General features: G+C 39.7%; 1 protein-coding gene across 2 annotated transcripts in view; it reads left to right on the forward strand.

Moving 5' to 3' along the window:
* The first annotated feature begins 342 nt into the window (after nt 1–342).
* The window catches only part of LOC105268907 (growth factor receptor-bound protein 14), a 131,131-nt gene continuing 117,601 nt past the window's right edge, over nt 343–13,872 (forward strand). For both annotated transcript variants that reach the window (XM_011308819.1, XM_011308824.1), the window contains exons 1-3: nt 343–833; nt 5,114–5,508; nt 12,660–13,004. In XM_011308819.1, the coding sequence (XP_011307121.1) occupies nt 5,457–5,508; nt 12,660–13,004 (397 nt within the window). In that variant the 5' untranslated portion in view covers nt 343–833; nt 5,114–5,456. The remainder of the gene's footprint in view (nt 834–5,113; nt 5,509–12,659; nt 13,005–13,872) is intronic.

The following is a 13,872-nucleotide window of genomic DNA, read 5'->3' on the forward strand; positions in this document are numbered from 1 at the left end:
CAAAATAATTTCAAATCATTTCCACCACTGCTAACGATTTTGTCGTGGACATATCCTGAACCCAGAGAAAATGGCGGTTTTTTGAGTGTGAAGCCTCCTACGAATACGAAATTATCGGCTCATTTGTTAAACTGAAAAAAATTTCGGTTTTTTCATTTTCACCGTGATGTAGTAACCAGCGGCCGTAATTTTTTCATTACTTCAGTATTTACGTCTGGTCGCGTCTCGAACACAATCGCCTCCATTCGTGTGACTTCGCGAGCACCCGACGTGCGGATTGTGCGCGTCGGGGTACCGCATTTCGAGTCGGCGGGAATCGTTAGGTTAGTACTACGCGAGGCTCCACAAGAGCTACACGCTGTCGCTCCGTGTTTACTGTTCTTTTTATCGATAAATAAAAAAAAAAGGACAAAGATTCTTCGTCTGTCTTTGAGTCTGATAGAACCCGAGGACATTGTGTACTTCGTGCTCGGGGGCCTCGTTTTTTCGCGATCGGGATTTACGTTCTCTGTGGTTTTATGACACTCGTGGATTATTCAGTACTCGCTGGATTTAGTCGTGTTCTCATGTTAAGACTCGGCCTTCTCGGAATTAACATCTGTGCGTTGTTTTGAGCTACGTTTGTTTACATTCGCGGCAACCAACATCAGTTCTCATTCCGAGAACGATTTTTCGTCAAGTGCGGAGTGGGGGAAATGCCAGTGTAATTAATGGACTGGGGCGATTGTGTGGATATTGTTTTCGGTTGTGTTTGTTTTTAACGGGGTGGCGTGAGGGGGGGAGGGGATTCGTGTCGATGACCTGAGTTTTTGGAGGATTATGGGAACGAGTTGGTGAGCCTCTGATCATTTTAACAAATATTTATTTACGGTCCGGTGCACATCTATCCATCCGTGTTTACATGCTTTTTTATTTTTACTTGATCGTGTTTTTTTTTCACGACTCGATTTTTCGTTGAGTCACTTTTCAGTGTTACATCAGTGGGACTTTTACTTTTTTGGGGAGACTTTCACTGGGGAGGGGGGCGAGGTTGGTTGATTTAATCGCGATTTGTCAAGGGTTGTGGATCTAATCTGAATTTGCAATGGAATGTCCTATCGGTATTTGTCGGAATTCTTTGAATTATCACTAGTCAATGTACCGTGGTATCGTTGACGCACGAGCGCTGGACTTTCATTCAATTTTTCTTTATCTCTCGCGACATACATTGCGTCAGAATTTATGTACCAATTTTTTCCTGATGTCTTGCTTTTTTTTTTCATGGGAGACGTTACGTGTGTGGCGCATGCCTTTGCGTTTTTTTGAATTCAGGTAGTGGTGGAGATAGCATTTTTGATCTCAATTTCAGTTTCTGTCTTATCGCGACGCAATATTTATCGGGCTTTCGCCGGAACGGCAGTTGCACGTCAAATATTTTCTTTGCGTTGGAGCGTTTCCAGTGAACTTGGGGATTGAATTTCACTTGGGAAATTAAGATTCTTCAGATTGAGTGCCCCACGGTGATCTCTTACTATCTTGTGACGTCAAGGCGCGAGACTCTGTGAACCGACACCTCGTGACGCACAAAACGGGACACTTGTTTGGCGGGAGCTCGTGACTCCTGACTCATGAAGATATGCCATTAAAAACTAGCTTTTATCTATTCGTTAATCAAAAAAAAAATTATTAAAACTCCGTATAACCCGGTATTATTAAATAACACTTCATAACTATCCGATACTCGGACATTTCGACGCAGAAAAAAATCTATTTCCAATTAATTTTCAATTATTCCGATAAATTGAAGCCACATTCATTGAATAATCAATTATTCTATTAATTAACACACAAAAAATTGATTCGTAAAATTGGAGAACGAGGGTGGGGGCCAATCTGAATTTGATACCGTTTCCGACAAAGGATTCATCATATGAATATTCAAAATGATGGAAGTATTACCGGCAATTTCGCTTTAGCCATTATAACCGGAGATTGGGTTATAGTCTCCTGAGAGGTGGCCAGGATGATCGTTGAGTTTGCCCAGAACTCCATCTAATCTCTGCCCATTCAGACCTTCATGGATTTAGCGTTGAGTCAGCAGTTTTAATTTAAATTTCATTGAATGAATCTCGATTCAGTCATCCCAATATTCTTTCATCGGTGGTGCACACCTTTCTGTTATCTTTCATCCATTGCAAGTAATCTCCGTAAGAAAACTGATCATTGCTAATTACATGTGGGGCATTTCATTCAGGCGGATTTATCCTGGAGATAGTGAAATTACGCTGGACTGTCATATTCACACTTCATACGCTACCAATACCCCCATGATCGTTATCGTGACACGACTGTTATTACAATTATCGAGATTATATGTAATCTCGAAATGCCCCGGACTTTTTCTTTTGTGATAAATTGATTATCGAACGCAATTTCCGCCGTGAGAATTCAATCAACAGTGCGGAAAATAGTTCTGTTGATCGTTGATGGCTTATCATTTCGATAGTTTAACAGGTGTTATCGCTGAGGAACTATCGGTTTATTTCCCTGTCTGAGTAAGTGGTTTTTTAATCCGAAAATCCCCGATGTTGTTATCTGGTTTATTTCAGTTTTGAAATATCTTTCTCATCATAATTTTCGGGAAGAAAAGTCATTTTTTTCAAACTACATTTTCTCCATTAAATTATCATTTATCTCGCATATAGGAAAAATTAAGAAATAAAAAAAACATGAGAGAGGAAAGTGACTTTTTTCTAAAATCAATTATTGGCAACAAGGATTCAGCCACAGAAGGATGAAATATCCAAATAAATACAACAAAGATTAAAAAAAGATGCAATGAATTTGGACATCTTTCATCACGACGAGCGCTCGTGTAGGTAGATTTTTGGCAAGCGTTAATCTTCATGTCACGTAAATTCCGTTCCCTGATACACACGTTACAACCCACTCAGAATTGAAGTCCACATGTAGGCGTTGTCGCTGACATACGCACACTCACGTGAATGAAATTCGGTACTTTACGACTGGTACATGATATACACCCGTCGGACAATCGGAAAAGTGCATTTTTCGACTAGTTGGATTGCTTCCCGTATTTGGGTGGGGTTTGTCGGTATTAAGTGCCGAGGTGAGGCATATGCGGAATTCGTGGGGAGGAGATATACCTGAATGACCAGTTTTATATCACCATCCCTCTCCACTCGTTTCACTCCTGGGAAGATATACATTGTACGAGATTAAGCGACTAGAAGTGACTTTTTATTCGAATCGGGGGCTCGTCCTGTTTTATCCACTTTCGCAGCCTCTGACTGACATCCGATATGTATGAATATGGGAACAAATCCTTTTTTTTTTCATTTTGCGGTGCAGTTTTATCTGACCCATATAAAAACCACATGCATCTTCGATATATTAAGGATATCCAAGTAGCTTTTATACTGGGAAGAAAAAATATTCCTCCCAAGCAAATACACTCGCAAAAACTAAACGTATTGAATTTATGTCTTGAGCAAATTTGAATTAGACCCCGTTTTGATTATCAGTCATCGGTGCATATGAATTCAAAGTAATATAATAATTTTCATTACAATTATCGCTGAAGTCATTGAATATTTTTTTTTTTTGAGAATAATATATACATGCACATGGACGAGAACTCATTCCCAATATTCTCTCACTTCTCGTGTGCAACCAATTGTCTGAGCATTCTGGTGCGAAAGATGGTCTTGTTCGGTGAAGGTACCAAAGACCTTTGGCTCGTTTGGTGCCCATCGTGGTACCTTTTGCTTATGACTCTTCCATGCTGTACTTCCATCGTCGTGTGTTCCAGGTAGACAAGTTCAAATGGTCACACGCGAAAAAAGAGAGAGACGAAAATGATGAAAAGGAATAATGGAGATTGAAACGAATGAGGGAGAATAAAGATAAATGCGGGGGTCGACAGGGGGGGGGGGGGGTTTGGTGGTGGGAGTGGGACAAAAAAGATATGCGGGGAAAAACGCGAACTCGCCGTGTGGTCCCAAGACTTCGCATGGGTTTCTCAACCAAAGAACGATGGATGTGACGGTATGCGATGGAATGGAGAGAGGAAAGACAACCGTGAACCAGCGAATGCCAGTGGTAGAGCAAAATACTCAATAAGCCGTAAAACTTCTAGCGCTACATGTGCTTTCGTATTCTCTTTTCATTCCTTTCTTAATGATTGAGATTGGCGCTTCTAGCGTGATTTATTATTTCGATATGGTTTCGATCGATCATCAATCGTCAATAGCTCACGATCGAACGGCTGGATTTGAGAAAATTATATCTCATTTTGAAGCTTGAGAGTGACTTTGATAATGACGTAAAATTCAGGGGATTCCACTCAGCCGTTATTGAAATATTCACCCGTGAACCGGTGATGATTTTCTTGGAGCATTTGTCTCAGAGTCAGATGAATTTTTCTGCTGAAAGCAATGCATCATTCGTATAAGATACAAAACATTATGACATTTCATAAATAATCTTGAGCCATTCATCAATTTCTGTGGGATATCGTTTGCAATTATTTGTGATTTGCTTGATCAATTCGTGGGTAATCAGTCGTACTAATTCCAAATCAATTAAAATTCTATGGAAACAGTGGATGTGAATAGATGTGCCTAGACTAGTGGTTTTTTTTATTTTTTCAAATTATTCAATTATCATACTTGGCTTTTGGATGGATAGCGCGTTTAATTTCAGAATTTTGCCGATGTTCTCAAACATTGCAGTTTGCATCTTCAGGGCTAAAAGCTCCGATGATCATTTTCGCGGTGGTGGTAGTAGGGGTATGAGGAATACACAATAACTTTTTCAATTGATCAATTAAAAAAGTGATTGGCTAAACCCTCTTCCCCCACAATCCTACCACAACTACCGCAAGAGATATATAAGGACTGCACTCTGATATCGGAGTTCAGAATCGGATATCTTAGCCCTGAAGATGCAGACTGTAATGTTTGCGAAACGTCAGTAAAATGCGGAAATTAATCGCGGAATCCATCTGGAAGCCAACGATGATAATAATAAACACGACCGCCAAAGTCGCAAAGCGGAAATCATTCAATTGTTTTATTTTTTAAAAATTGTTTTATTTCTTTTTCTTATTTAGACGTGCTGTGGGGATTAATTGTCGACCTGATGTGTCCGAGATTGCACATATCGCCGATCCTGTTAGAGACATTCAGATGATACGTTTGAATGGTAAACCGTGTTACCGGTATCATCTCATGAATTCATCGTCTGCCGATTGGCATATCGACGTGTCGTAACGATCGATCGATCCTTCTTCGTTTTATTGATCACTGAGGTTTATTATCCGGCTATTCGTGAAACAAACGCTAAGACCGAACGTCCGGGCCTTTTATTTTTCTTTTGCCAAACATTTCTGAATTGTTTGGTAAACGTGAAAAACGAACCATTTAACGGCGGTAGTGCACCCAGGGCTCAACAACATGGATTACAGACTTTTGTCGAATAACAACAATAATTATCCCACGCATCACCGTGAGTATTAAACACTTTATTATTCAGTAGAAAACACTAACAGGTATATCCGTGATTTATATTTTTAGTCATTTTGTAATTCATTTGGCAATCAGATTTTACGATGTAATGCCGCGAGAGAATGAAATTCTTCTGACGCAAGATCGTCGAAATTTTTTTATTTTTATTTCGGATTAATTGTCAACGAATGGATCTGAAATTTCTAATGCGTCAAGTCATTCGGCAGAAGTATTTCTCATCTCTTAACGCATACACTCACGAAATTCACGATTGACAATATAAAATGAGCACGATAAGTGTTACCCCGAACATGAACTAACTCTCGGTTAATAATTTATTGTACTGGGCAACCGAACATACCCATCGATTAAGTTTGATGTTCTCACTTCCTGAAGCACAATGACCCCCCGTATAAAAGCCACCTACACTGAATATTTAGTTACAATTTGTCTCATTAGCACAGCTTATGTATCAATTTACTTACTCGTATTTTATGTTCCATTGTTGCCATACGTCATGAATATGATACGGCTGTGTTGGAAGCATGACAATTCTGATAATTTTGCCTCTATACTCTGGAAGCTTGTTCATTGGGATTTTAAAAAATGTGTCCATTCTTCGGGAGTATGATATATTTCACGGGATTAGTGCAATATACCTTATTCTTCGTCTCTCATTTTAACATATCGCGTGAATCCTTTAGAATTTCAAAGTGTAAATCTTGAGCCAGAATAATCCAGAGAGATGAATGCACACGATGAATTCAGCGTGCTAATGCAAGACGGGAAAACCGGGAAAATTCAATTTTTTTTTCTCAGCCAGATGCATTCACAGGTGGTTCGATCCATTTTCCAATTGCTCCTGGGCTCAATTGTACAGAGCTAAAAAATACGTGTTAAGACCACTAATTCGGGATCTAGAGATGTTTTATAAAATCGTACGCTTGCAAGTAACATTAACAGGCTGTAAAAAATATTATGGTACAGCATCTGTTATTATTTGTGCATTCCAGCAGTACTCGCATTGAATACACACACCTTTTTTTCATTTCACCCGAAGAATTTAGTTAATTAGCCATTCGTAATCGGGAATTCGCGGGACCTTGACCTGCGGTACGAAGAGAACTTTTGTGAAAGTTTAAGTAGTCCTCAAGTCAATCGTACCTGGAATAGTGAAATAGCGTCTTTCGTAAATATTGAGAGCTCCACCTGTTCCTTATAATTTTTTTTCAAGCGATATCATTCGAGCCTTTGCACGTGGAGGAGAAATTGAGGGGTAGATCGATCAATTTTTATTATTCATCTGGGGAAATAATTACCTAGAATCGAAACACTGGTAATATAGATTATCAGACTGAATCAAGTAAAAAATCACCAATAATCGGTACTTTTTTTTTAGCGTCCATAAACTGAATCTCGTGTCCGTGAAATATGTCTTCCGGTGCGGTTTTTCTATTGCAAATTCGATGGGGTTCGTTTAATTCTGAGATTGCGGTGATATCAGTCGACCGAGGAATGTGGGCAATTTCACCCGACGACGCTTAAACTGTTTAGAGGCAAGCAATAAATCAGTTGCACGAGTGACTCGGTGACACTTTCGTGTTTTAGTGCTTCTCCAGTTGAATCAATATAAATGGTCAACGTATGAAGTTTAGGTTGAATTTACTCGGGGACTAAAGCAATTGGAGAATTTAGGTTTCTGCGTAGTATTGATGTTTCGGATGTTCTCAGGCTCAGCACAAGTAACAACGATGCCACATGTTTATTCATTCCTTCCATAATGTTAACTGATCGGAGATTCAGCATTCGTTGCTTTGTACCATCAAAGACAATCAATTTAGTGAGTCGCTCCTTCTCTGGCTGTCGGCCAGAGACTTGAGAATTTCTCTTGCCACTCGTATTTTGCCACCATCTAATACCCCCTTTCCCATTTATATTCCTCTTCTTTTTACCAAAGGGAATAACTCTGGTACAACCTTCGACTGTCATCTAAGGTCCTGGCAGACACTTTAATCCCATGCTCGCTCAAACCGTCTTACTTAATTCTCGATATTATTGAAAGCCACGAAATACCAAGATATTCTTCGAAGTTCCTACGCTCTTCTCATTTCCGTGTGGGTAGAACAAACATATCGGGGAAACACTACTAGGAATATTACCAGTTGTAGCACGATTACAACATAATGAACTTAGCGATAGCTTTTCCTTCCTTTGAAGTATTATGACAGTAACAGAACATGATAGTTTATTGATCACGTGTTGCAGTATTTCTCGGAAGTGATCCATTGTAACTCCCCCTCAAGATGCCGATTATTCATGAATCGAAAATAGACACCGAGTTTGACTCGACAGAATGCCAACACTGCTGTCACATGAAAGTCGATAATATCTCCACACTATGAAAATGTTATGCGGTCCGAGGAGAAATTTGTTGAATCATCATCAATTTCTGGTGGATAATTTTCGTTGTTTGGCAAAGTACTATCGATTCACCTACCACTCGGTTCATTACTCAATCATCATTTCATCAAGCTATCCAATAATGTCATAACCTTTGACCCACTTGGTGCTGGCTACCACTGTACTTTGGGGTAAAGCTCATCTAGGTTATAAATATTCGAAACAGGTGGCTAAATTGGGATTCTATGCAACGGATATTTCCGAGAATGGGGTGATGATATTATTTAGAAAGTTGGAACGAGAATAGCTTAGCCTGGAGTCAAACAATTGGATAATTTTCAGTGGAGTACTATCTTTAGGGAATAATTAGGAGTAGCACCCCATGGATTAATTATTCCCATCTCTTCGGTCGAAATGACCTGCCTCTTGTTTCCATCACTAATTGTTGTGTGTAATGACGACAATTAGTTGAACGTAAATGTGTTTATCAATAGGTGATAGCTGTTGCTATCCCCTCCACTCGACCTTTCGACTAACAGTTTGTAAGGTCAATGACGTAAATAATGAAAACCCATTTCATGTTAATCAGCTGACGTGCGCTCACTGGGTCACCTGATCAAAATAAAATGGCTATCACTTTTAAATGGTAAAAACTCATGGATCGTGTATAAGTGGAGTGCTCTGACATGGCCAGATCTGCTGTCAGTGATATCAGGTTATGGCCCATGATTATACACCGTGGATCGAGCCCTGCTCTTTATTTATGCAAGCTCACTGACTTATGTGCCATAACTGATTGCACACAAGCGGGAATATTTAGGTTTTTTTTTCAATGGGGAAATAGAACCTTCGTGGGATGATTGACGTCCGGAACAGCTGGATTAAAATGTTAGATATTCATTTTACGGCTCATTATTGATGTAGAGACAATTACGGGATGAATTATTGCAAGCGTAATTGGTCCTCCAGGAGGACTGCTCGTTCGTGGAAATGGTAGGGACCAATATTGATTCGTTATCAATACCATTTAATATTACAAATTGACTAGAGGGAAGAATTTCGAATTTGGGACTTGACCGTGACGCACTAACCTAGGTTATAACGTTGGAAATTTCTCCTTTCGAAGACGTCAGAAGATTTCATCGGACGGATAATAATCCCCGACTGGATATTCGAATGGATTCGTGATGGAGTTGACAATGATTCCGTAATTACTTTCACTTCATTGAGAAGCATCATCATCGGGTGAATTTTCAGAGATAATTTCATGACAGAAAAATATGTCTTCACGGTATCTAGGTGGTAGTTAGGTGAGGTGAGTAGGCCAAGGCTGGACATGCTGGTCTACGTTGTAGCCGGGGATATCTTTTTCCAGCTTGTTTACTCGTTCACTCTGTCTGCACATTACCAGGGCTGTTGCAAATACACGTACATTGTCGGTACTTATTTATACACTACGCCAGTGATACTCTCTCAATACCGTTCAATGCTTTCTCAGGGGCAATTAAAGCTCGTGTTCATTATTCGCCAACTCCCTACGTGTTGCTTCTGCGTAGTTTGGAATTATCATTGTCAGTCGCCGAATAATTATGGATGTGATAATGTTTTTGAATGAAGACTGCAATTAGATGTATCGAAAATTAATCGAAATCCGCTTCCGAATTTTCACCAATTCCTTTCGAGTAATTCAATTATCCTCACACGTATTATTTCCTTCCAACCGAAAAACGCAGTACATACGGGCTTTTTTTTTATTTCCTTTTTTTTTTTGCGAAACACACCTTACTGGCACTGTAACTGCATTATGAGAGGACTTTCAAGGCAACTCGGTATGCCTGTGGCTGTATCCCATCCCCAGCAATTATCGGTGCTAAATTTTTACGATGTACCGGGTAGGGTATAATGCATTTGCCAGAAGGAGAAGAGTCGGCTCCATCCTATAGACCTCTACCAAAATTGCAATATTCATTTTTACTCATTCAGAGCTTGTGCGGGAGAGTATGGGGGAAGAACGGAAGGTTAAATGGTTGTTTTGGATCACAGAGAGGAGAAAGTTTTAGTTTTTGGAGATAGAGCCATAATTTTTGGGCATTCTCCGGAATTACCTGCATCAGCCTAAATATTAGCCTAAAATCCAAGAATTTTTATTGTGGAGCCTTTTTTTAATAACAACCCAGTTTGTCTCGATTTTGCGATTAACTTGTAGATTATCGATAATCATCAATTCGGTGATTCGATGATTTAATTATAATTAAGGTTTAATTATCGCTAGTTCAGTTGGATATTTATGGAAATTGGGGGAATTTTCTCGAGAATTTATGAATTTTGCGAGTGAAGACTTTAGAACTCTTCTCATTAAATTTTAGAACGGCAAATCGCTGGGGTTAGAGGCCAGTCTTTTAAGGATAAAAACTTTTTTTTCTCACTGAAGACGTTGGTTTGCATTTAATAAGGATTATGAAGTGGAGATTATCGGCGATAAACGAGATTTGAAAATGATGATGTACAGGGGTTAGGATGGGTGGTTCTCTACCTGCTTGTTAGAGTTGATCAGGCCCCGGGGGATTTGAGTGGATACGGCAGGTATGCAATTCCTGCAGATGTTGAGGTATCATCAGTGGTCAATAAATGTGAGTTCGGAAGTTGAGTTGCTACTTTGTCAATGGTTACGGTATCTCATCAAGAGCGAGTTCTTGATTATTATGAGAACTGATTGAGCTGTCAGGTACGCGTAAATACGTCAACTCGACATTGTTTATTTTTTAATTCATATTCTCTACTCGCTCTATTTTTGGACAGAGCTGAGAAGAAAAGAGAAAGAGGCAATTTCCAAATGCTCCAAATGAGGTTAAATGATTTCAATAATTGTGAACCGATCTGTCCGTATTTTCGATAGGGTTTGGTTGCGGAAAATTTGTCTTGGGTTCTTGGATTCTTGGGTTGAAATGACATCAAGACTTGACCAATGGTCACTCTTTGGCGACACGAGAGACTCGTGAGATGCCGGTCTGGAGAGAGCGACCTTGAGAGGCTCGGTTTTACACCAAGCAAAAAAAAATCCAATTAAAAATTTAATTGAACTCAATTCCCAATGACTGATTTATAATTTGCGGGGGATCTATTGTTTTTAATCGATATCTAGGATTTCCTGAGAATGAGAGATTTGGTAGTTCTGGTTGATTCGAATTTAACTGATTTTTTCATCTCTCGATTTGGAGAGGACGTCGAAGATCGTGGGTATTTGCGCCAGATTTGTCGACGTAAAACGAAAAATGTAGATATGTATGGGAGACAACGCCAAAGGTGCTCTCGTGACCGATAATTGTTAACTGGACCGTGTGGGGATTCGACCTTTCAACCTGACCAGCCAACCCTAGATGAGCCAAGGGCAATCTCAGACGGCACGAGTCGAACGTGATGAGACCAAGCTTTATTGGGTCAATTTAAAAATATATTCTCGCACAATCCACTCTCGCTGACACTGTAATAACCAGACGGGGGTATTTATATTTCATCCACTTTGAGGATATTGCTGGGAGATTTCTGGTTGTGGCATTCCATACTGCGGATGTCGAGGAGACGAAAAGCTCAACTCGTATCTGAAACTTTTGGGGTATCGATCCAACACTAGCGTACACTCGCCTTTATGGGGGAAATTTTTCATTTTATCTTGTTTATGCGTGTTTAGGGTGTTTTGGAAATTCCACGGATTTATGTTTATGGATGTTTCTATCCCTGCGACAACTAAAGTCGTATGTCCGCCCTTTTGCTTTTAAGTCGATTAACTATTTTCCGTGGTATTTTTATCTTGAAATTGTTTATTTCCATCTTCTTCGTGGAATTATATTTGCAAATTGTGAATTTTGCAGTTATTGAAAAATTCGGTCGATTATTATTTCAGAAATTTATGGGAAATTATTTTTATTTGGATGGATTACTTATTCGTAAGGGGTGAACATTGAAAAAAATTAATGTAATTAGCACTAATTGATTGAATTGTTTCACGATTGACATTCACGTGTAGTCACGCAATTTGCTCTGATTAATTAAGGTAGGCTTTGATTTTGAACGAGTGGAAATTGTACAAATCGTGACGAATCACACTCGACGCTTTTGAAAACACTTTCTCACATAATCGTCTAATTGCTATTTATTTACACCCTTATCTCAGGGGTGTCGAAGGCCACCGGATCGCGTACTATTGATTGATTTATCACGTTGTGACAGTGGTCGAGCCCAGATTGTATGAACGAAAAAATATGGGTCACAAGAGGGGCTCTACTCGGCACCTGATTTATATGATGATGCTTTCATATTCGTGGCAGTTGTGTTATTATTCCATAACGATCCAATTACCTTCCTATGAAGATCTGATTAATCCCTAATCCCCCGCCATTGAAAAAATAACATGGACCTCCATTACTCAATGAAAATTATTCCATTGTTACAATTGAATCCCTCAATCAGGTCTTCACTATCAATTATTGTGACAACGACCGATAATAAATAATCCGATTTCTATATTTATTAACACAAGTAATTCGATAACGAAGTAATAAATTTTCATAATTATCGGTGTACCTCGGAAAGAATTAATGTGATGTGAAAACGGAGAAGGAGTCTTTAGTTGATTTGATTTTCTATAAAAAACGTTGTCAGATAAATCGATGATATAAAACCGATTTCACCTCTTTGGTATAGAATTTGTGGAAATTGTCAAAGTTTTTTAAACGATCATTTCTTGAATTGCAGATTGGTTTCCAAAGATGTGCTCGTGCTTGGAGAGTGGCAATCTGGGCCTGGCGAATTTTCCATCTGGCCAGGGGAGAAGTTACAAACGACTTGGTTCTGGTCCAACTCTCTTCGATCTCAGCGAGTTTATGCAGAGAACGAGAAGATCGGACCTATCCCAGGACGAAACCATTGACGATGAGAGACAGGCAGAGATAATATTTCACAACACTGACCTTACGTGGACTACAATTGTCGTTGAGAAGAATTTACGTACGATGGATCTGTGTGAATTGCTCAAGGTGAAAAATCGAGCCAGTGGAATGGACTGGTCGATTATCGAGACGTGGACAGACCTCGGAATCGGTGAGTTAGAGTTTCACTGCTGATTCACAAGCCACAAGTCATTAAAAATTCCCCTCCAAAGCCTCCCTCATTACAACCGTTAAGTGCTCCACGTCCGATTAAGTTGGAACTGCCTAGTGATCCTCCAGCTTTTCTCATTAATCTACCTTTTATCCTCCCATTGACATTTTCATGTTGCCCAGTCTAATTGCTCCTCATTTTTCCATCATTTTTTTAAATAAAAAAAAACAGCAAAAGATCAATAATTCACTGCAGTGACAAAATTCATTTCTATCAGACAAACAAAAAATCAGTAAACGTCACTAGGGATCGGGGAAATGCGCAATTTTCTTTTCTGGCTAGTAAAAAAAAAATGATTCAATCTTCGTGATTAATCCCCGGAATTTATCGATGATCTGTCGATGACTTATCGCGGACAAGAGCATGAGTTTGTAATATCGCGGATAAGTTCTCATAAACCTGAATTAACGCCGGAGTGGATTGGCGTACGATGTAGCGCATGCGCATTTACAACGCGGGAATCGACTTGAGACAGGTGTATATGGGTGTACGTATTGGTGACCATAGTACTACGGAATGATGCGCATGCACGTGAGTGGAATGGCCATGATCACCGTACGAGGTGAAACGATACTCGTACCTTGGTTTGTGTGGGTTGCTGGGTGGTTGAGGGGGGAGACAATAACATCCTTGCGCACGCGCTATTGGAGAGTCAGGACAAGGGACATCGAAGGTGGGGATAATAACGTCTCGTAGGGCATCGTCCTGGCATCGATGTAAACAGTCGGACGATAACAGTGGCACAAGGGCTAAATAAAAGGCATGAAAAGGTGAAGCAAATAATGCGATGAAAATGGCGTCGCCGGGC

The sequence above is a fragment of the Fopius arisanus genome, unplaced genomic scaffold (assembly GCF_000806365.1).
Source record: "Fopius arisanus strain USDA-PBARC FA_bdor unplaced genomic scaffold, ASM80636v1 scaffold00003, whole genome shotgun sequence".
Taxonomy (NCBI): Eukaryota; Metazoa; Arthropoda; class Insecta; order Hymenoptera; family Braconidae; genus Fopius; species Fopius arisanus.